This window comes from Leuresthes tenuis, unplaced genomic scaffold (assembly GCF_036924035.1).
Source record: "Leuresthes tenuis unplaced genomic scaffold, fLeuTen1.0.hap1 SCAF_10, whole genome shotgun sequence".
NCBI classification, from domain to species: domain Eukaryota; kingdom Metazoa; phylum Chordata; class Actinopteri; order Atheriniformes; family Atherinopsidae; genus Leuresthes; species Leuresthes tenuis.
In genome coordinates, this window is record NW_027325364.1 from 11,266,083 (window position 1) to 11,290,928 (window position 24,846).

Genomic DNA, 24,846 nt, shown 5'->3' on the forward strand with positions numbered 1-24,846 from the left:
CCCTCCCTGTCCAACTCCTTTGGTCTGAGTTCACTAATTCAAAAGCTAACGGCAGCAGAGTTCCCAAGTTTAACCTTATAAATACTTTATGTGGTGATTTACAACAACCTAATGTACCGCAGGGTAGACGCTCAGTGAGAAGTGCATACAATGCTACACTTGAGGTGCTCAGTAATACGGAAACGTGTTTTAATATCTGTCCTCTAATCACTGATGATTTGTATGATAACTCTGTGAATAACAGCATTCACCATGGAAATTATATCAGTATGAAAACTCGATGGTAAAGAGCTCTCCTGAAAGCTGACAAATACACAGTATTTCAGAAATAGATGGATTTGTGTGAAAGAATAAGCCAATTAATTGATCAAATTAGATGACCAACAGAAAATTAATAGGCAATAGTGATGGGAACGGATGTATCGCTGTGGTCATTGTTCAAGAAAATCCCAAACTAAAGTGACTTTGTGTCTCTTTGTTTGTCTCCCGTCTCCTCTTTGAATATATTTTATAATGTATACGTTGTTGTCATTGTTTTATTGTTATGTTTTCTGCTTGTTTTATAAAGGACCCGTCCAGGGTGTAAAACCGCCTCTCGCCCTATGGCAGCTGTGATAGGCTCCAGCCCCCCCTCCGAATTGGATTAAGTGGATCAAGAAAATGAATGAATGAATGGATGTTTTAGAATATTTTTTTGAAAGCCAAACCGGGACAAACTCTACAAATCAGTCATCGCTATAAGTCCTGTATACATGTAACATTTTTTTCAATGTATTGCTCTCGTTAAATAAAGTTTAGATAATATAAATACAATAAAGATGAGTTCATTTTTTGATGCGCAAGCTGAGGATTTGGCCTAAAGATCATCATTTGGAACAGGGAGTGTGAGGAAATTATGAGGTGAAAATGCTTCATAACATTTTATAGATAATGATACTTATCAATTAAAAAAATAATCTGAAAAACAAAAAAAGAGCATTGAAATATTCACATTCAAAATAATTATTATTGATTTTGCTAGTTGTTTTTAGTCATACAAACAGTCCAACACCTTTTGTGCAGGCTGGAACTCAAAGAGGCTGAAACCTGAAACAAATCCTTATTGGGTTGAATGTTTTACATGATATCATTAGTTTATCATCTGTAGATTAGTCTACCTGTGAGCAATCAGTGAAGGGAGTCACATAGGGTGTTTGTTGGCGCATTCATGAGGAAACAGACTGGCCGAGCCTTTCCTTGGACATTGACAGACTGCACATTGTGGAAGGGGGGGCGCTTCTCCGGGTCAGAGGTCATTTGGGCAGCCTGGCTTTGGCCATGACCTTTGCTCAAACCCCAATCTAACCACATAACTACCCTTATATGTGTGTGTGTGTGTGTGGATGTGTGTGAAAGCATAGCTGTTTGTCTGGTGAATCCGTGTGCTTTCTCCATGTGTGTGTTTTGTACAGTTCATGGCCATGGGGGCCTTTCTGCCCCAAGGAAGTCTGAGTCTTGGTTGCTATGGAGATCGGACCTAGCAACACTTCAGCCTTGCAATTCAGATGACACTGGGCCACAAGAAGGAAATGGCCATAACTGATGCCTTAATAGAGTGTAATATTCTTCTTATTAAAGCTGAAAACATAAATAAATTCATTTAAAATAATTACTGGTGTTATATAGAATAATTTTATTGGGGATATTAGCTGTACACGGATTGTTTTAGTCAACACTAGAAGTTATGTTTGTAAAACAATGGACACATACGCGCACACATACACATTTACAAGCACACAATCTGATAGTGAGACTCAAGGGAGGAGGATGGGTGGGGGCTGAAGCCTCTGGAGTGCCATCAATCACTCCACTGTCAAAAAATGAGGGAGAGGCAGGGAGGGAGGGGTATAAGGGGTTACTAAGAGAGAGAAAAAGAGACGGAGGGGAACAGTAAAGAAAAAAGGAAAAGAATGAAGGAGATGTAAAGGTGACGGGAATGAAGGTGAGCGACAGAAAAGGATGAATAAAAAGATTGGAGGGGGAATGTTAGCCGTGGGTGTGGGAGGAGACTGTGTGTATAATGGGTCATTGCAGGAACAATTCTAAGGTCTCCAAACCCGTTCAGCATCCTTCTTTGGCTCAGCCCTCTTATATCTAGTGTGGCCTCGGGCCTACAGCACACACAGGCTCTAATTCATATAATCCATCATATTCCTCTTTCTATGGACGGAGACAGAGCACGGCTCAGCGATGGACCCACCAAGTCATACAAACGGTCAAACAGCACGACTCTATTATACAAGGTGAGAGATTCAAAATCCAGTCCTGAGAATAGGTGTGTTCATGTATGTGTCTGTGTTCAGGTGCAACCCCATGAGGAGTTGCGGGATTATAAACAGTAGGTCTAGCAGTGTGTAGACTACAGAGGTTGAGGTTTTGTATGAGAAGCAGCAGGGGCAAAAACACACTCACACTGTTGGCTACCTTGGGACCAGCGCCATCTCAGCCACCTACACCTTTACAACACCTATTCCTCTCCTGTCCTAATACCTCTCAATTGCTCCTTTTCCTCTGGCCCTTCTGCCCCTCCATCCTTCTTTCACACCGTTCCCCTCATCTCTATGTCATCTCAGCAGCCCATAGGGAGTCGGGTTTGTCTAGACAGACACTGCTCTCTCCCACGGCGCAACCAAGGTTGAAGCTCAAATCTTTATCTTCGCTCCTCTAACCCACTCTTCATCTTCCTCTTCTCTTGGCACAGGAGTGAAGAGTTTGCAGCGAGGGACTGGCAGCCATCATTACTGGCACAAGGAGCACTGAGGCCGCTTCACACTCGTTCTCTTACACTGATGAAGCTGGCTGTTATGAAGAGCCATTGAAATTCTCCTTATTAAAATACATACAAATGGCTGCACTTTAACTGTAAATTTTTTTCCTCCAGCTACCCCTCTGTCACCTCGGCCTGCTCTTCACCTGCTCTGCTTCTCTTCCTTCAAACCCTCTCATCATCACCCCGCTCTCTTTTGGCGACCTTCTGCCTTTCCTTTCGCCGATTCAAACTTTCTCTTCTCCTCCTCCGTCTCTCTTTCTCTCTCAGACCTGCTGGTCAGCAGCAGCTGTGACATCACTGGCCACTGTTCTCCGCTCGGATTGGACACTCGGCCACGTTGCCAGGCAACAGCAGTGAAAGGTCTCAGTGTGAGCGTGTGTGCGGCGTGCGCGCCTATGTGTGTGTTTATGTCTGTTTGTAGCTACGTGAGTGAAAGGTGTGTGAGCGATTTTCCTCGCCTTGCCCTTTATCTGTGCATGAAGAATGATCAGAACAGATCTACCTCTATGCTTTATCTCAGATCAAAGCATGTAGATGATTGGGCTGCCTCACCACTCTCCTCCACCACAGAAGAAGAGGGATGTGTGTGCGTTAATGAAAAAGAAAGACGGTACAAGTGTCTGCACTTGCGTCAAACTAAATGAATGCGTATGTTCGTGTGGAAAACGGGTATGTGTCTGTATGTTGTGTGTGCGTATGTGTGTGTCTGCGAACGTATGTATGTGTGTAAGCCCCCGGGAGCGGGCGGTTATTGTATCTGACACAGCGGCTCTTTCTCGCGCCTCATATTTCTGGGCCGATCGATTCCTCTGACTCCCGACAAGACAATAATCGCACCTCCCTCTCTCACTCCATCACAACCATTATTACTGACCTCCCCAGGGAATGAAAAGGGTGGAGGGAGGGAGAGAGGGATGAGGGAGGAAGGAAGGAAGGATGGAGCAGGGGAGATTGAGGAGTGATGGGGGACACGGAGTTGACAAAATGAGCCTATGATGATGAAAAAGCAAAACGGGACAGTGATGACAATGAGACAGGAAGATTTGGCCTGGAAAAACGGACAACAGCTGGGGTGGAGAGGAGAAGAGACGGATGGAGAGGAGTAAGTTGAGATAAGATGATGGAGGGATGATGTCTGAGGGAGAAAATACAAGAGGAAGGATAGGGATATGAGGTGATAGTTAAAGAAAGACTGAGGGAGAGCAAAAGCATAATAGGAAGGGATATAAAGGTGGACAGCGCATGAGTTTAAAAAAATTCCAGAGAGAAAAGCCAGAAGGACTCGAGTAAAGGAGAGCAGAGAGATGGAGGGACAATAACGGAGAGAATCAGTGAAAGAGAGATGAAGGATTCATGCTATCTTTTTCTAATAAAGGAGAGAAAAACAGACAGGGACTGAGAGAGGGAGACAGACAGGGAGGTTTGTGTCGGTGGGGGTGAGACTGAGGTGAAAGAGGGAGAGACGGAGAAATATATAGAGACACACTCACACAGAAACACAAAAATACACACACATAGAGCGATGGCTGTTGTGCTGTGGAGGTCAGCTCTCAGAAATATTATTAAATTGACAAGAGCACAATAGTTGATTGGCAGGCTGACTCCTGCACTGCCATTCAGTGGAGAAGAATGGAGACACGGGTGCTCTCACACACACATACACAGAATACACGCACATCCGCAGTTTCACAGAAGAATCAACACAGCATGCAGAAAGGCGCACACACGCGGTCGTATGTCTGTGCTGTGTGCATGTCACTGCTGTGTCTCACCGCTTTGAATCCAGATTACAATTACAGTAATTGGCTCTCAATTCAACCGATTGCTGTTTGACCCCCTCACCTCTCTGTGGGCCTCTTCCTTTCCTCACCAAGCCCCACACATTCTGCACCTACCCCCTCCTCCTCATCAATATTCCTCCACCTCCTCTACCTGTATCACTACATCCATCTTTCTTCCTCCAGATGCAACCCCTCGCTAGTTTTCTCCACCCTCTGCACACACACTCATGCACTTTATCCCCTGACATAACTATTTTCCTTTCTGTTTTTCGCCATCCCGCTTCTTGGCTACTTCTTTTCCATCTTATATCACAGTTTCTGCCACGTTTCCAGTAGTTGGGGAAGCAGGGACTCTGTTGGATACTTAATTCATGTTGTATTTATTATGGAGAAATAGCTCTTCCATGATACAGTGAGGGGGAAATATTGTACAACGAGGTGAAAGAGTGATAGATAAAAAAATAAGGAGCTGAGGAAGGGGGTGATATAGGTGGTGGTGATGGTGTGTTAGGGAGGTGGTGGTGAAGCAAACGAGGGGAGGGGGGCAAGGAAATTGGTCTGGCTAGCGGAACAGCTTTTCACCTCTTTCTCCCTCTCTCCTTCTCTCTCCCTCCCTCTATTCTGCTTTGTATTCTGCAGAGATGACAGGGGGAAAGCTTTATTGCTCCGAGTTTGTATCGATCGGGGCCCCTCTAAGGGGGGAGGCCGGGGGACGCGCTGAGCAGGCCCTTTCCCAATGACCGCAGCTTCAATGTTCCCCACCACTCCCTCCACCGACACTCTCCTCACCCACCTCCTCCTCTTGCTTGCTAGCTTGCTCTGAAATTCAAATTCAAGGCTCTTATTCGCAAAGGTTAGGAGAGGGAGAACCCGAGAAAGCAAGAAAGAAAGGGAAGCAGAGAGATTGGATGAAAAAGAGACGGAGGCGTCTGTCTTCTCCCCCTGACTGAGGCCTTGAATGAAGCTGAGATCTGATAAGCAGAGCCCACAAATACAAACAAGGGAAGAAATACAGAAAAAAAGGAGCAAAGAAAATAGGCAAGAAGAATAAATCAGCCCATGTCCTCTTTCTTTCTTCCTCATCTGTCCCCTCTCACTTACTACCCCCTTCTTCCTCCTGTCCTCCTCCCTACTGTATTTTTTTTCTGAGGTGAGAATGATTTTGTTGACAGGTGAAGAATGAACTGGGCCCAAGCATGCATAAACCTCCCTGCTTCTGTCCTCGTTAGAGGGACAGCAGGAGAGATAGTGTCCGCTGAGAGGCAGAAAAAGCCCCTATGGATCATGTTCCATACGCTATTGAACTATTTTAGTGGGAGCAAAATGAGAAAAGAAAGAAATTGCATTTCACACGCACTTAGAAAGCACAAATCTCAACAAACAAGAGGAAAACTCGAGAGATCAAATAACAAATCACCACACTCCAGGACTCCTTTCTTTCACCTCATCTGTTTGACAAGCACTGAATCAAAAGAGGGCAAGACCCAAAATCAAAGCCGAGGCCAACTGACCAAACACTTGACTCAAACATAGAGGTGTCAGTGTGCACGCGTGTACTCACGCACAGCCTGTTTATCCGTTAATGTCATGCAGAGCACTGCAGTGAGGCTGGGGAGAGGAACAGATTGTCCATCAGGGGGTTACTGAGTTCAAGTCCATGACCAGAGGGCTAGAGGGAGGTTAGGGGTTGCAGGTTCAACTCCCAGGAGGCAAGGAAGATCCCTGCTGTCTCCCATTCAACCCCCTCCATCGTCCACCAGGACAATATCCCTCCCCTGCCTTACCTCCCTCAACCCCTCTTTTCTCCTCTCCGTCCTACATCTCACTCATAAGCCGTGCTTAGTGTGATCACACACACTTAAACTTGAGCCTGACTCACAGACGCTCTCTGTTTGTCCCAGTTGTACACATGCATGCAAACCGGGTCACAAACAAACACAAACCCAAACATCAGCATTCAAAAACACACAGATAACACACGATGCACCAAACAGATTCATATAACTCGAACGCACTCTTAACAATTCAAATACAAATGATTTGCTCATAACATCTTCTGTTTTCCCATAAAACAGCAGCTCATTTTACGCTCAGCCTACATCATGATCAAAACTGCCTCTACCTTTTCCAACTCCATCACACTTGCTCCTCTTGTGGAAAAGACCAAACAGAAATATGGCGTGGCCTCAGCTATCAGTTGCAGCAGATGCGAGTGGATATGACATATTCGTGTAAACATTGGATACATATACCATAAATATATATTGTCATTGATATTGCCTGTGTGGTTTAGTGCAGCTCCAGATTGAGTTCAGTGATAGAGCATACATCAGAGACTTGAGCTGGATACTATGCGTTTGATTTGTAGAAAGATAGACACACATGTGGGCAACTGCACACAGACACACACATACACACAGAGTACAATAACCAGCAGGCCTATAACCTGCCTTGTTGGCTGGATGGGTGGATGCATTATTAAACACACAGGATTTCATATGTAGAGACAGAATATGAATGCAGCACTGCTGTGGATATTCACCGGCACGCTCCAGTCTTTGCTATTTTATATCTTTGCAGAAATTCTCTCACTTATTGCACTTACTTGATATTGTGTAAGTGTATTAAGTGTATTGAATCAAGATATACTTTATTTACCTACAGTTATTTGTCTTCATGTTAGAATATGAATGTTGCTCTTATTGGTCTGTATTTATAACACACTGCAGATGCTTCTCCAGCTTCCTCCACTGTTGCTCAGCTTTTCCCTGTTAAAAGTTTTCCTTGACTGACAAAGGGATTAATTAAAGCAGATTGTTTACAGATTATAAAACTCTAATATAATCTTTGAACAACGTAAACAAAGCTAACTCGACTTGTGATTCTCGGCTAAAGCAGAGTACACAGAGATCCAGCCGTATGGATGATAACTGACACACTGGCAGGTGAAGTGCATAACACTGATTGTGCTGTTACAGCCTAATGTTCGACAGAGAATCCTGGGGTCCTGGCATTCACGTGGATGTTACTTTGACACATACCACCCACCTAAACCTGGCTGCAGATGAAGCACAGCCCTCCTCCATAGCAACTGCATGACAGCAGCACCATGCTTTAGCAGATCAACGTGCCCTGGCACAGCAAAAATTCAGGAATGGCTCGACTAAGAGCTCAAGGTATTGACATGTCCTGCAGGCTGCCAACATCTTAATCTGTCAACAAGCCTGATTCATGGAGGCCTCACCCAGGTGCCAACAGGACACTAAGGATCCACAGCCAATATGAATATTCTTCTGGTGAATGAAAATTCTCAGAGCTATCCTGGGTGCACAAAAAGAACCTGTACAATATTTGACAGATGCTTTTAATATTGTGGGCGATCCATATATATATATTATACTAATCTGCTCTATGAATACTTTAAACTCTTGGTGGAGTGGTGTCTCCATTAACACCAGACTGTGTTATAAAGGAAAAATGGCGATGGTGATATGGTAAAATGAGGATATGTTAGGCACTTTGCATGCCTTTGTAAAGGCGTACTTTACAAATGTCCTCTTCAAACTCTAGTTTAAGATTAAACTTTCTTCTCTACTGCAGGTCAAACAGGTCATTGAAATGGTTCAAAAAGTGAACCACGATGTCCCGATGTCACAAATGAGAAGGTTGAGAGATTAGATTCTGCCCGTGATGGACCACAGAGCAAACAGTGAATCTATAACATCAACCTCCATGATGGCCATGTGTTGTGAGCTGCTTTGACCGGGTAAAAAACACTGTATCCCACCGATTAACCGAAGGGCCCACACACGTGGAACAGTTGAAGGGCAAATAAACCACAACATGAGTGCTGTGTGTGTTTACATCTGCAGGGTGGGCAGGCCAGGCCCTGACTCTCACGGTAATCGATGAACGAGGGAGGAAAGGGAGGCAACGGGTGAGGCAGGGATGTGTGTGGGGGAGGGCGGGGAGGAGAAAATCGGTAAAGAAAGCAGGTTATCTCCCGTCATTAGGGGAGGGGGAATCCCTGTCTGGAGGGGGAGAGGGCCGGGTGGGTGAGGAGGGGTGAGGGAAGTTCATTGATAAAAAGGGAGAGAGGGGAGAAGGGGAGACTATGTTTGGCATCGAGAGAGAGCAGACAATTATCTGTATTGATTAGAGCGACCTAGTACTGTGAAGACTGAGAAAACTATGACTGGATCAATAGAGAGGGAGAGACAGAGAGGAAGGGAGTTAGAGGATAGACAGACCAACAGAGGGAAACAAACAACAGAGATAAAAATTTCATATAATGACAAACATAAAGAGATAGAAACATCGTTTATGGTGCAAAGCAATGGCAAAGACCCAAGGTGGCATTAACATTTGGAGGGGAGTCGGGGAGAGTCAATGAAAGCACAAGGAGATACATTACACTGTTGATGTCATTACTCTTTATCATTGATTTGTCAGCACAACCACAGAGTTCATTCAACAAGCCATCTACTGCCCTCCCATCACCACAACTCACAGCTGGACAAAGAGGCGGGAGGAGGTCCTAAAAAAGATAACAAAAAATATACACTAAGTGACGAAAACCTGATCAGTGAGGGCACAGAAAACTTGGTCCAAACTGACTGTGTCACTTCTGCCAACTACAAGATGAAGAGCTCATTGAATGCAATAAGACAACTGGGTACTGTGTTACAAGCTCAAACCACATTTACACTGATATCATTTTCTTACACAAAGATGTTTTTTGCCTTCCAGTACATGTACATTGTAGTCTTTTTGCAGATGAGCCACTTAACAGCAGGCTCACCTCCTGTTGTCCCCATGCACAAACAAAAGTGCATATTATTTTCATAATTTTCAGTTCTTTGCGTGAAACCATTTTTTAAAATTCTAGTGATGTTTATATGTAGTAGAGCATACTAAGTCTGATGGCCAATATTTGCCTATCACTGGCATATCTGTGTTATCGGGCATCTGCAAATATGAAACCGTCCCATACCCAAACCAACAAGGACATTGTTTATATGTGGGAACATCAGATTGAGCTCTAAGCTCATGTAAGCACGTAATAAAGCCCCAAATTCAGATGAGTTGAAGAGGAGATGTCATGGATGTATTGCAGGATCAAACTGGAGTGCAAAGATAGGGAAGTTCAAACCATTTCTTGCCTGAATAATCTTAGAGAATTGTGAGCTTAATGTAAATGGTCAGTATCTGCAATCAGCTAAGTTATTATCTTAAGAGTCCAAGTAAAGCAAAATCAGAGATTACCTTGAAAATAAGTTATCTTTGTTAGTAATTTCCTTAAAACATGTAGAAATGAGGAGAGTTGTGTTTTACTGAATTGTGGAGAAGGACTGTTAAACTGATTTTTGGGGTAAATAAAAAATTCATGATGCAGTGGGATTGAGTATATAAATCTGACCTAACCCATAACAAACAAATGTTTGAAATAAAGAAAATACAATGCATTGGCCACTGACTAGCAACTCCCCCGCTAACGTGCTGCCTTCATCATGGAAATATAAGAGCTGGCACAACACACCAGCAATGCCAGCAGCTAATCAGAGAGGTTTGAGGGCAGCACAATCACTAAGAGGACCTAATATTCAGGAGGAACTACGGTCGGGGGAACACTCTGTGGATTGATTTTGTGCAGAGCTGTAGCGATCTCTTTATTCACCTAAGACTTTTACAAACTTTAACAGGAGATATCTGGAATAATGGATATATTGCTGCAACTGCTGACTGAGTTTCTCGCTCTCCCTGCTGACATACTCACACTACACCAATACATGTCGGCTGAATCCTCGACAGCTGGGACATATCTGCCATCACCATGTAAGTTTCTGCAGTATCTACGTTTGGGATTTCACATCTAAACAGTTTGCTTCAGTTAGTATCAACTCTACTCTGTTTGTCCTGTGAGTTTAATTTGAGCTGATCTGAGATCTGACAGTCAGGTTGTGGTGCAGACGAGCCTCCAGCACCTGTGAGCAGAGGGCACTGCTCACTTCCCGTTGATTTGGAGACCTAATTTCATTTACTTAATTGTTTGTTGTACATGATGTGACAAACTCAGACTGTTTTATTCAGACTGTAAACATCAATATCAGTATTTCATTATTAGTGCATCCCTAATTTATCGGGTTTTTTTCAATAACTGCTAGAATTTAATTTCCCCTTAGGTGTTAATAAAGTATTACTCAATTTAATTCAGTTCATATTTTATAATGTATGTAGTGTGGCAACGGACCAACTATTTATCATTTTGCTTAATTGTCTTCAGTAAACACTGCACACCATGTTAAGCCGGTACTACAATCAAGATTACAAAAGTAAACCTGATCAAAATTTAAGAGAAAATAATTATTTTTTTCGAGGGGCAGAAGGCGTAATGGAGAGGGATGTTTGAAAATGTCTGGAGAGAGGCAGTGCTCAGGTTAGGGGGGCTTTCTGTGGGGTCTCTTTTTGTCCTAGACAAAAACCAAAATGGTGGAGTAGGAGTGGAACAAAAGGCACACAAGGCGAAAGAGGAGAGTGACAACCTGTGCTGAGTAAAAACATCCTGCTGGCACACTCACACCCCCACACATACATGCTAGCTAAAGTGCCATCACTTTCACAAAATGTCCTCACTGCAATGGTCTAAAACTTCTACTGGTCCTCATAAAGGGAACTCTAAAAGTCTATCCACACACGCATGCACATGCATGCCCATTAATCCCTAATCAGGCCGTATCGAGTGTGTATCTACCCACTCAGTACACTTCCCGTTGAAACTTGTATTTCTTGGAATCCTTGGCCCCATTACCCAGGCAACCTAGACCTACAGCAAACACACACACACACCCACACACACACACACGCACACACAAACACACTCACACCCACACAGGGGACCACATCTGTCATTTCTTAGTTTATTGAACATTACAAGATGATAGAATTCAGCCTCCTACTCTCCTGATATTTTTTGACACCAAAGAACAACGTATTGTCAGAAAAGGTTTATACAAACGCAAGTAAATAGATGAAAAAACATAAACTCTGATTGAGGGAGTCGGCCTGGATATTGAGGAAACCTTTGGTAAGGGCAGAAAATGTCAGGTTAGACAAATGACCTTTTAAACATGGAGCAGATGTAGAGAGTCATGCACACTATGGACAGAGGGCACCTCAACTGTCTGTCTCTTAACAGCTACTGAAAAGATAAGTGTCACTGTTCCATAAAACACTCAACTTTAAATCAAAATCTGGAGCAAAACAAGTCATTCTTAAATCAAAAGTTAATTTTATTGTGGTGAAAAGACTGTGGAGCATCACTTCTGGATAAAGAAAAAGGAATACAAAGAGCTTGGGAAAGTCGACAGCAAAATTTCTGAAACAGAAGAAAAAAAAAGAGTAGAGCTGGAAAAAAAAATCATCGGTGGAAGAAGCAGTAAAGAAATAAATAAATGACAATGACAGATAGGAAGGGAGAGGAGTCCATGAATTACAGGTGTAGAGTTATGCATGCATGACATCACTGGACCCCTCCTCCAGCCCTTGGGAATGGGCACCTTGGAAACAGTCGCTAAGGGAACAGAGTATTGAGCAAGAGAGGCGGGGTGTACAGGGGGGGGGGGGGGCAGATTGTTGAGAAAAATTCAAAAGGTAGATGACAGACAGCATACGAAACACTCAGTTTTTTGTGAAAGAAAACATAAAAAAAAAGGTCAGGCGGTCTGGAAAAATGTCTCCCTAACAAACCGGCATTTACCTTCTTCGTGTCCCACTCAGCAAATGGGCCACCTCTGCTGCTCATAAAGGGCAACATGGGAAGCTCTATCACAGCCACAGCCTGCATTGTCCTCCTCCCCCATATACTGTGACCTCTCATCCACTCCAGTCATTTGGAGAAGGGAGATTTAGTGCAGCATGATGGTAAAAACTGGCACATGATAGAGAGGCGGAGATGGCCTCTGGTCTGTGTTTTAACACATGGAGAAATACTAATGGAAAAACAAAGAGAAACTGCTATAAGGAAATGTTGGCTGCTTAGAGGTCATCTTGACCAAGGCCGGAGGCTTGGTGAGTTTACTGAGAAAATAAAGTAACCGAACATCACTCACTTTGGCTTTTGAGAGGCTTCGGTGAGAAACAGACCTGACCATGCCAACAGGTAAGGGCCACTGCACCATACAGACATCAGCAAACTCTTCTCGTCAGAGACAACAGCCTTAGTCCTCTCCTTTCACTAGTAAACACTCATTTTTTTGCTCTCTACTTCAATGGAAAATAGATATAACTGCCTGCCATTAGCACATCAAATAACTACAACAGCAGAAACAACAAAAAATGTTTGCATTACTGAGGTGCTGCAGAGTTTATGTGCATGAACTTCATTTTCACACAGCACATTTACAAAGCAGCATCACACACATACCGAAGGCCTAAATTTAGCGTGCAATACAGATTTTATATGTATGCATTATAAGTGATCAATATCTGTTGCTGAATAAAACATGCTGCTGGGTTCTGACAGGCTGATTTGAAATGGAGATGCTATGCTAATACAAAAGGCTTCAGTGAGATTGGCCCTGAACCCTCCACATACCAGCAGTTCACATTTAGAAGATCTCACCTGCACTCTCCATAATGCATGAGCTGACTGCATATATATATATATATATATATATATATATATATATATATACACTCTCTCTCTCACTCTCTGCACAGCTCACTCACACCCACACTTTCACATGCACAACAAAGCACCAACACACTAGTGTGAGCCCAACGACAGCAGGCAGATGTCCACAAGACAGCCGTGCTGGCACACTCACACAATCATGTAAAAAAAAGACATAGCCATCCATTGTGAAGACATGATATACCATATATGTAAGAATAACAAATACACCAAGAAAAACACACCTATTTTGTCCAAGAAAAACTTTATGTATGATCTATTTTCAATCTACTGAGCAAACTTTGCCTGAAAAAAAAACACTGTTTTAAAAGTTTCGATTGCTATGAAGCATGCTGGAGATACATCTGTTTTGTGTCTTTTTTCAAAAAGAGATAAAACACACTGTTCTTCTTTGATCGTGTGGTGTGAGACACACAGGCAGCGCTTAATCAAAACACTGCTAAGCCATCCTGAACTTCCAGGCTTTCAGCTGCAAGAAACAGGGTCAGGGTTGCTGAACAGCTCAGTGTGAGCTGGTCTGGAGCTCGTGTGTGTGTGTGTTTACGAGTGTGTTTTTGTGTGCATTGTTATGCTGTTTGTTTGTGAGGAATCGTGACAGTGGTGTTTGTGGGCTGCCAATTAATACACACAGTTTCTGAAAGGTGGAGTCAGCTGAAGCAGGGAATGAGGAATGGAAAGATGGAAAAGTGAAGGCAGTCGAACAGTTGATGTTTCTGCAGAGAATATTACAGCATCGAAGCCTGCAGTTTACTTTATATTATTATGGTAGCAAACAATAAATATGCATTTACAAGGCAGTATGTCTGTTTTAGAAGACAACTGAATTTACTTTGTACTTCTATCTCTTTCTGTCTCTCTGCCCCTGCTGGTCTTTAACCTTGGCCTCTGGTGCTTCTGCCTATCGCAATAAAGTCACCCCTCCTCCTCTTTACCTCTCCCTCCTTCTCTCTCTTTTCTTCCTTCCTCCTCCTCCTCCTCCTCCTCCTCCTCCTCCTCCTCCTCCTCCTCTTCTCTGTCTCTCTGTCCCCCCGGCACCACTGTTGTCCACTGTTCCACTCATTCATAGTAAACACTATTGATTTTCAGCAGGGAAAATAAAAAAAAAAGAACCATGAATTTTAATGCCCCTATCTGTCCCCTTCTCCATCTCTTCCTACACCCCCTCCTTGCCTCTCCCTTTCCTTCACCCACTCCAACACCACCACCTCCACCCTGTCTTTCCTGAGGGGAGGATAAAGAGATGGGGATCGTGTGTGCATGTATGTGTGTGCTGTATGTGTGAGTATAAGGTAGTGGTACGGAGAGGGGGGTTGCATTTCTCATTTCCCAGCTGTGCCTCTCTCACACAACTGCCCCCCACCCCCACCCAACACACCTCTCCTTCTCCCTATCCCATCCTTTTTCGTCTTCCGTCCTTCTCCGTTGTTCCCCTTCTCTCCTCACAGTGGATTCAACTCTGGGGAAGCTTGCACGCACACAGCTGATAGTCACACACAGATAGCAGTTGCCCATTCTGCTTCACTCAAACAATCACATGCACGCACATCACAAGGGATACAAACAGTCCCTGGGTCAAGGCCATGCACAGAAAAGGCAAACATATACATATAAATGTCCTGCTTTACTCACACAGTGAGTGACACCATCATTCTACATCACTGCATTTCAGCAGCAAGTATTCAAATTTCCTGCCATCCCCTTTTTCTTCCTTTCCCTTTCCAATGTCTTCCTGCTCTATCTTTGCTCCCACTTGTCTGTCTCGTTGTTGCATTTATCTCCCCTCAGCCCCCACATACCCTCATTTCCCCCCACCTTTCTATTTCTCTACCTCTCTTGCCCGGTCTCCCTCTTCTACTCTGTGTATTGATTTTGCTATAAGTGGTGTCCCGGTTGCGACAGGTTAGCACAGACAGACAAAGGCAGACTTCATCAACCAGTGTTAAACACAGGAGCCACGTCCTCAATAATCACTCCATCACACAAAAGACGACAAGAGACAGAGAGAGGAGAGGAGAGCACGTACGGGGTATTGATGAATGGTGTGGAATCGAAAAGAAAGGAAAAGCTGTGCTCTAAAGGTTGTCTTTTTCTTTTCTTTTGATTTGTTTGAAACAGAAAGAAACCGTTCGCTGCATGAATTCATGCACACACAAAGTTATAGTGCTGAAACTTTGATTTCTGAACCAAATGTAAATCAATAAGTTTTGAGTGATGTTCAGTGTAACACCAGCTCCTGCTAGAGTTCTTAAAATGCTGGTCAGTACCTGTTTTAACAGCCTCAGTGGGTACATGAGGACTTTGCAGATCTGTGTGTGTGCACATACATTTGTGCATATGTACCCATGTGTATCAGCAGACAGTTTTCATCTCCTCTTAATCTCCTGCTCTTAATTCAGAGTGTACATTGAGCCGCCTAATAGGATGTGACTGGAGCGCCTGCTGCAGCTCGAGCTCGCTAGCCGCTAATGAGAGGTCCGCCACAGCCGGAGAATCAAAGCGCTTCATCAGCACTCTTAATTACTTTAAACCTCGTTAGCTGGCTGGAAAGCCAACATCTGCTCTCGTTAACAAAGTATATCCAGATATAACATAGAATTGGCCTGATGTGTCCGAGTTTGAATCAAAGACTGGGCCACTACCACACCCTGTGATTTCATTGTTCTATCCTGAGATGAAATTGTAAAGACATGAAAGTTTTTTTTTTCTTTTCGCTATTTAGGTGGAAATGAAAAGTAGAAGGAAGCCATAGAAGACCAAATGCATTACTATTTACATTGTAACCACAGTCAGTAAGCATTTTCTCGTTAACTGCCACTGAAAAGCTTGTCTGAGAAGCTTTCGAAGTCTGGGGGCGATAATGTTGCCCATCTCTGAAGCAGCAGGTGTGTGGACAGCAGGTTTCCATGTAGCTCTGTCTGTTTGCCCAGTCACCCCCTCTCTGTCTCTGATCAAAGCACATCCTTTCAACCCCCCCTGCCCCCACTGCCTTCTGCTGTTCCTCTCTTCCACCTCCACCTCCCTTGGCCTCCACCTTCTACCCCCATCATAATTTGACTGATGATTACACCTGTCACTCATGGCAGCATGTGGCCAATTAGGATGAGGGGCAATGGGGAGAGGGGAGGGACAAGCGGGGGGAGGGGGGTGATGGGGTGTCTAGGTGGAAATTTGGGTTACTTCACTTGTTCCACTCAGGTAGCCTTTTTAACTCTTAGCTGTGAGCCAAAACATATTAATGTATGTTCAATTTTCCTTAAGAGAGTCAAGAAAAACCCAATAGATGCACTTTATCTCTGACGCTGCGGCCTTGTCTGAAAGTCTCTTGGCCACTTCAGCGTCTCCCCGTGTTCCAAGGTAATCACAGGCTCATTTAAAGTCACTTTTGCACACTACCTCTGACTGGTGGTTAAGAGTGCGACGGCAGACTAGGCTTTTATGGGTCTTAATGTGTCCTACAGACACTTTGGCAACCGGACTGCTGTTGCTAAAGATGTGAGAGGGGCGAGAGGGACATGCGAGGCCAACAGCCATGGCGACTTAACCAGGCTGAAAAAAGGGGGAACGAAATAGGATGAAAGAGGAGGGAGGGAGAGGGACATGCACAACAAAATGGATAGAACATGGAAGCGTCAAAAGAAAGGGGAGAGAGGGGTCACTTAGTCACTGCTTTGGCACCCCCTGCTCTGCACCTCCTTCCTTGTCCCCTTTACAAGCAGACAAAGGGACAGAGGGGTGCAGCCCTTGTACAGAAGAAGGAGGGGTTTGTGCTTCCCTCTGTCATCCCCCTTCTTCTACCTCTTCAATAATATTTAAAGACAGCCATTTAATATTGTTAGTATGGAAGCATAAAAGGAAAAATTGAATTTAGACAGACAAAAATATCCATGGAAAAATGACTTTGAGATACATAAATATGGATTCATGTCATAATAAAAAATATGTATATATAATAACTTGTATTTAAAGTTTAAAAACAATGAAACAAACAGTATTTTGGCAGCGAAAAGAGAAAAAGTGTGACTGTGCACTTCCAGAAGAAAGGTAGGTAGAGACTGCTGTAAAGAAACGAGAGAAGAAGAGGTGGTGGAGTACGACAGATTAATTTCAGAACAGAATATTCCTGCTGAGTGAGGGACAGAGAGCAGGAAGGATAGAGGGGATAAAGAGAAGAGAAAATGCTGAGAAGAAAAGGAGAGAAGGGAGATTAAACAAGCATTCAACTCCCTCAAAAGGCTGAGGTGCTTTTGGGGAGTCTCTCCTTGTGTGTGTGTGTGTGTGTGCATGTGTGTGCGTGTGTGTGTGTGTGTGTGTGTGTGGATGCATGCATATATTGTGACATCGGTTACAGCAGACACGTTCGCCGCCTCCACTTCAAAACCTGATCCGTAAGCACTCTCATCCACCTTCAGTATGAAGGACAGCAGCTGAACCCCAAAGGTTAAATGGACCCCTTTATTACCATAAATCTTATCAGCTAAATGAAATGGAGAGAAGGACCCCTGATTTAGGCGTCCACTCTGCTGGGCTAAAAGGGAGACGCCAAATCAAACCCCTGCATTTTATTGGCCTTTTTTATTATCTAAATGTACTGGCACATGAGCCGAGTAGCAGAGGTGAGAGCCTGCAGCAATCAACAACAAAAACAGACAGCAGCTAGTGAAAAGACATTGCTGGTCTATAAATGAGACCACAGTCATCTCAGGAATAGACTGTCCGGGTGTTGCATATTTTCCCAAAAGAAATGCATGAAGCATCGATCCCACTGAGCAGGGGAATGTTGGGAGTCTGCCACTGAGATTCTAGAGCAATGATGGAATAAATCAGCTAATATTAGGAGAAAAATCACTGAAATCAGTTAATAAAAGGTTCAATATAGTCAGCAGGAGTTCCACGCCTTGCTTTAACTGCTTGAAGTTTGTTGTGGGTGATTGGCAGCATGTGGAGATGCCCACTCAACTCTTGATCACAGCCGGGCTACAACTGACTAAGCATCCACACATTCTCGGAGTAGGATGTCCCCCATGTAGAGGTCAAGTTTTCTTGAGCTCTCTGCATGCGCATCATCTGTATGTTACTCAAGGAGAGATAAGGAGAAGCAACTAGAACCGCAGAAGGAAGTATAAATCAATACCTAGGATGGAGTCAGGTGGTTTGTATGTGTTTACTCCTGCTGATGTGTTGATTAAATGCCTGCACACACATTCACACATGCCACACACAGTTCATATAGCCCTCTCTGTGTGTGTTCTCTTGGTGATTAAGGTCCCTGGGTCTGATTAAGTGGCCTGCTCGCCCGGCTCCTGGTCAGGACTAATGCTGAGATGTATTTCACTGGACACAGTGACCAACCGCACAAAAGGATTCATCCATGAGTGAGTCTGTGTCAATTTAGTGAACAAATTTAAAACTAATGGAAGGTCTGCAAATGCAACTCATCAAGGTCTTTGAATGATTTTCTCGCTGCACCCTGCTGCGTCTACTTCAAAGTGTCTTTCTTGGTGTATGCACATTTAAAAGCATGCCTGTAAAGGTCACTTTCTTGGGGACAGTGCATGTGTGAATGTGTTTAGATGTGTGCATATATGTGTGTGTGGTAACAGCTGATGAAGATGAGGATATACTGTATATGTGTGTCTTATTCCTCCCTGTTCCCCTGGAGAAACTTAACACCACTCACTGCTGCTAATGAGCTGTGGGACCTCATCAGCATTAATACTACATTAGTCTCGGCTAACAGACATATCAGCGCACATATACACACTGAAACCAGCCAACCTACTGCCGCATATGCACACCTGTGCAAATCCAATGAAAAGGTAAACAGTTAATAGGATTAAAGGGAATTTTAAAACCCTGCTTTAACACAACTAATGTGCAGCCGTGCTAATGTTATCATTATGCACTTACAAACTGGATTTGGTTGGATTAATCCAAAAACCATGTAATACGCTCAATTTCCAATATGTATTTTAAGAGTAGTCTCATATCAATCAGATCAGGCATGATAACATGACCGTATTACTTTAGAATATGGCTTTTATGTTTCCAGATTTATATTCAACGACGACTTTTGTGGTTAATTCTTTCCATAAACACATCCTTTAATAAGATGTCACTGCAGTGGCTTCTTTGGGTCTTGTCATATTGTTTGACTGTGTAGGGGGCATCTGCCTGAGCCTAATATACCTAAATAGACAAACTGATAGCCCATTAGTTCCTGAAGCCTCAGACAGCTACATTCAGGACTGTGTGGCTGGCTCATACGCTGCAATCTAATTCTACTACCACAGGGAGAGCAGAGCAGAGGCAGAGAAAGGGATTCGTACGGTGACAGAGAGCAGAGAGTAGGAGGGAAAGGGAAAAGAAGAGGGGAGAGAGAGCTCCAGAGAAAGAGAGAGGTAGCTTAATGCAATAAAGCATGTAGTATTGACATCTTTCTCGTGTCTATTGATTCCCCATTATGTTGCTAACAAACCCAGGTTGACATTTTGTCATTTGCAATCATGTTAACACTGCAACTCGCACGCTCCCCTCCACAAACCAATCCATACCCACACACACTAGTTTGCACATGTGTTCATGCTTGTGCGCACACATACACACTTGTTACCCCTTTGCCACACAAATGGATGAGCATGTGCATGTACTTACATCATGTAGCAATTAAAGACGTGTGCCACAGCCACGTGAATGGGCTAGAAATGTTTGTTTTTTGAATACCCCACATGAAACTGTAAACATCAGATTGTCCCCTGCAGCATAAGGTCAGCAAGTGATGTCAGGAAAACATATATCGATAACTGTATGGTTAAATGTTATCGCGTCTGAATTGCAGAGACAGAAATGAAGCAACGTATGAATGTCTAAAATCTGAAGTATCTGAGTGTAAGTGCTTGTGTGTGTGAAAGAGAAAGTCAGACAGTATACGGCGAGACACGCTGGTTAATGGTGTGTGACAGAAGGTGCATAGCTGAGATGAACTAAATCTAGGTGTGTGTGTAAGTATGTGTGAGAGATAAGGAGAAAGAAAAAAAGCCGTCTCGAGTCTCCTTGATGTGCCATCATATCACATCATATCATATCAAGCGCCGCTCTGTGTGGGAAACCTGCGGTTTCTCGTCTATGTCCCATTAAACTTTCATATGCCAGTTAATGCTGATGGCTTCACAAACCACTTTACCACACAAACACACACACTTACACAAATAGTTCACACAGCTGTGCCACTGACCTGTACCTTCACAGACACAATGCCATTAAAAATAGAACAAAACCTGGATCGGTTACAGCAGCTCACTATCCAGGTGGAAAACACTCTAACATGCTTGTTTTAGGCTACCGTATGTGATGGTCTGTCTGTTTCATGACAGTGTGTGTGTCTGTCGTGTGAGTCCCCACAGGGGCTGTGCATGAGTGCTCGAGGCCTGTTGTAACATAAAAGAGAACGAAAACACAGGGGGGGGCAGAAAAAGGTCAGGTGGGGCTGAGTCTAACACTCCTGCAGTGACCTCTGACCCCACACAAAGCTCCAATGCAGAGGAGTCAAGTAGCTGCCACCAGTCAAAGAGACAAGTTAACTGAGCTCTCCAGTCAAGAGCACTACAACTGCACGGGAAATGCGTGTGCGTAAGCTGTGTGTGAGCTACCAGTGACGGTTGGGAAAACATACATCAGAGCTACATCAAAGGCAATATGCAGAACTAGACAGGAAGTTGTTTTGAATTATTCTGTGATGTGCCTCCTGTCTGAAGAGACAGATGTGCTTGGAAAAACAACAGTTCAGTGCTCTTTGGTCCTGAAGATGTTGAACTGACCCAGCACTAACAATTTTGAGAAGGAAGGAAGGTGTGTTTTACAGCGTTATCAAAATGGAATAAAATCAGAATAGCATTATGAATCACTGTTATCCCACCATCTAAGGAATTCACCAGCCTGTATCCCATCAGTCTGTCTGCTTATTCAGATGCTGGCCTGGGACACTGCAACATAATGGCTCATCTGGTTTACTCTCACCTCTCAAGCTCAGACTGGGTTTTCCTCTCCCTCCTCGTTTTTCACTCTGTCATCCGCTCTTTCTTTCACCCACTTCTCTCCTCTCTTGCTCACTCTTTCCACATTATTTTATCTCATTCTGACATCCACCATTTTTCAACGTGTGGAGAGCGAAATCTCCTCCTCCCCGGCCCCTGCGCCTTTGCCTCATCCTCCGTCCAATGTCTCCCCTCTCTCCTCTCAAGAGATATGGCAGGTAACAGGTCTCTTTCATCCTTCTATTCTTTTTTCTCTCCACCTTCTATCACCTGTCCTCTTACTGTCATATGCCGCGCACAGTTGACTGAGTATGTGGACTAAGTGTGAAGCTGGGCACCTCTGGAACTAAATGGGCTCAAACTGATCTGGAGATGAGGAAGAAGCTGTTATGCACTGGGGGCATAGGAGCTGGCCCTTTAAGAGCCCATCCACAGAAAAGGTGTACACGAAACCCCTTTACCTATAACATACATAGGCCACCCATTGTATGTGTAAGCATTAATAAATAACTTTAACAAATTCCCACTCAAATTACCTAATTTTCCTCTTTCCATCATCACTTAAGTCCTTCAGTGTGAAGATAAAGAACCGAAAGATGACAAGGGGGTAAAGAGTTGTGCAGCTGTTGCATGTCAGAGAAACAGGCAAGGCGGGACTGAGCTAAAGCTTTCTGACAACGACAGTCAGTACACTGAAGCCGGCCTGGCTGCTCCCACCATGCGTCCTTTTCTTCCACGTCAGCGCAGATGAAACGCAGACGGCGCCACAGCCTCAGCCGGCACCCTCCCCCCTGACTCCCTCTGCTACTCTGCTTCCAACCGTGCAGCAGCCAGGCAACGGGACAGATAGACGCAGTCACTCCAAGCATATTCTTAGAGGGGTTTACTAAAAATGGGAGCATTGACAGACAAACTGCATGCAAGTCAGAGTAAAAGCGCTAACCGCGGAGATTCAGTGGTACAGCGAGTAGAAAGCAGTCACTAAAGAACGAAAACACAAAAATATTTTGACATAAAACGAGAGAAAAGTGCGTTTTTTCCCCAGTCTCCTTCTGAATGGTCATACTCCTCCGTGCATACTCTCTCCTTCTATCTCCCCCTCTCACTGCTTCCACCGGCCCAGGAATCGATCTCTGCAGGATCGATAAGTTGGCATGAATATTCCCTGCCTGCCGAGAGTCTAGTTGGGGAGAGTCGGAGGCTGAGGCTCAGGCGCAGGCAGTGGAGAGGAAGGGAAGGACGGGGACGGAGACGGGAGAGCAAAATACCCGGAGAAAGGAACACATAGCCGGCGAGGGGATAAACCAACACAGCGATGGAACAGCAGCGCATGGTCTCACAGACCGGACAGCGAAAAAAGAAGACATTTTGTGACATTAGTTTTCCTTCATTCTGGACACTCTAGTGATAGGAAAATAGGAAAATCTTCTCGCAAAAGACTCTGTTTATGCCCTCAAAAAAAGGGACCGAAGTGTGTGTGTAAGTGGGTGTGTGTGCCGACAGCTCTCCCCGCTGCAAGTGCGTCGGCACAGAGCAAGGCGGGGCGGGTCTGCAAGGCTGGCCGACATGGAGGAGGTGTAGCCGGGACAAGAGAAAGAATATCTTACCGGAGTTGGAGCGGAGAGCCAGAGGGGACTTGAGACGCCAGGCGTTGAGGTCAGGGGCAGCTCTCTGAAACACGAACGGCACCGGCAAGGGAACAAACATGATCTTCCACCTGCTTCTCGTTTTGATGCAAATAATGTGACAGGAGCGCTGAAACAAGCTCTGTCCTCCTCTGAAGCTTCTCTATCTTCGTCCGCTTCTCTGTCGGAGAGCTTTGGGGAAATGTTTGACTTGAAGAGCTCACAACATTCGCCGTTAGGTGTGTACACATGTAGCCCAGCTGCGCACTTTTATTTACAGTTGTGGCTGTCGACTGGCGGTCGGTATTAGTTTTGGTGTAGCCTAAATGTGCATAGAACATATATGTATGGTCCCTTGAGTGCAGCAGTTATCTCTCAGTCCAGACTAACACACAGACGGATAGAGAGGAGATCAACACTCACTTCTGCAGGCTACATGAAAAGTTGTGTATTACAATCGTGTCACAATTACAGGCCTACTACTGTAGCTTTATAATAAAAGGCTGAGAGTCACCTGTCTGCCGTTGATGCACCTGCGTCTCCCTGTTACCTTTGTACTGCTAAAGCTTTCTCCTTGAGTAAACATAGAGGCCCCGGAACTTATTTTATCCTCTCACTCCTCAGCAGTTTTGTTTCCTGTAGGTGTGAAAAAGGCATGAGAACAGTCGCTAGCCTATTCCTGTGGCATCCCCGGCCGGTCTCAGCTTTGGTTTTCGCTTTTCAGTTTAAAACAGCATAAATTAGGACACATAGCAACAGAAAAGACAGCGTTAAAGGCCGGCAGAGTTATAAAATCTTATTTGGATTTCTGCAATATTTGGTTTGTTCTATTGTATTTGGTCTCAAGCTGCACGCGCTCCTTCTTTCCTTCTGCACGAGGGTTACGTCTACATTCATCCACTCGCGCAAAGCTGCGAATCGCGTCGCGAGCACATTTAAAACAGCTTAATTAAAGCCTTTCACCAAGTAATGAAATAAATAAAAAAAACTGAAAAAGTGTACGGTGGGGGGTGGGTGGTTGGGTTGGGGGGCGGGGGGGTACAAGGCTGCACGGACACAAACAAACAGAAAAGACAACGCGCGCGCTTGGCCCTGACGCTCCTCCTCCCTCGCTCTCTGTCACAAGTCAGTAATTAAAACGCAATCAATCGATAAATAAACACGGCAAAAAATAAATAAATAAAAAGAAAGAGTAAACCACAAAAGAAAAAAACAGCGGGACTAAGACAGCGCGGCTGTACTAGAATCCGATCATGGTGTCGCGTTTTTATCGGAACACTTGCCTATCTCCGTCCATCCGTCTGTGTGTCTTTTTTAGTCTGCCTGTTTGTCCCCGTTATTATTTGGGAACCCCAATAGCTCATTCGACCCGGCTCCCTCCAGGATTGTAGCGATCTGCCACTAGGCTGGCCGCAACATTGAGGCGAGAGAGGACCCGCTACTACTCACACATCGCCACCCCACCCCCGCACCTCCCTCCATCCCTCAATCCCTCCCTCCTGCCTCCCCACCATCTCCCTCGTTTTCACTACCGCTGCAAAAGGTATCCTGTATTGATTTCTGGATTTTTTTTTACCCCCCCTTTCTTAATAATACCGGCTATAATGATGCCAGTGGTGATCAGTGCATTACTGCCGGCCTGCTTGGGAAGGGATGAAGTCCTGATAAGAGAGTCCATGTATACCAATAAGTGCTTGGAGTTAATGTCAATCAGGATGGACACAATTATCTCATCACTGCAGCTTTTAACAAGCCCTCCTGAGCGGACGAGGTAGGGATCATTAGGTTATTCAGATAGATACAGAAGGACAAGAGCGACCACTGCTGCCCCATTCATGAGAAACGTGAAGCTTTTTTCCTTTTGCAGGTTAAGTATACAGCTCATTTAATATATTTAGAGTAAAAAATA

At 44.4% G+C, this 24,846-nt stretch overlaps 1 protein-coding gene across 5 annotated transcripts in view; it reads right to left on the bottom strand.

Moving 5' to 3' along the window:
- Nucleotides 1-24,355, bottom strand: part of pou2f2b (POU class 2 homeobox 2b) — a 42,873-nt gene extending 18,518 nt beyond the window's left edge. For all 5 annotated transcript variants that reach the window (XM_072393948.1, XM_072393946.1, XM_072393945.1 and 2 more), the window contains exon 1: nucleotides 22,920-24,355. In XM_072393948.1, the coding sequence (XP_072250049.1) occupies nucleotides 22,920-23,019 (100 nt within the window). In that variant the 5' untranslated portion in view covers nucleotides 23,020-24,355. The remainder of the gene's footprint in view (nucleotides 1-22,919) is intronic.
- Between the last annotated feature and the right edge of the window lie 491 nt (nucleotides 24,356-24,846).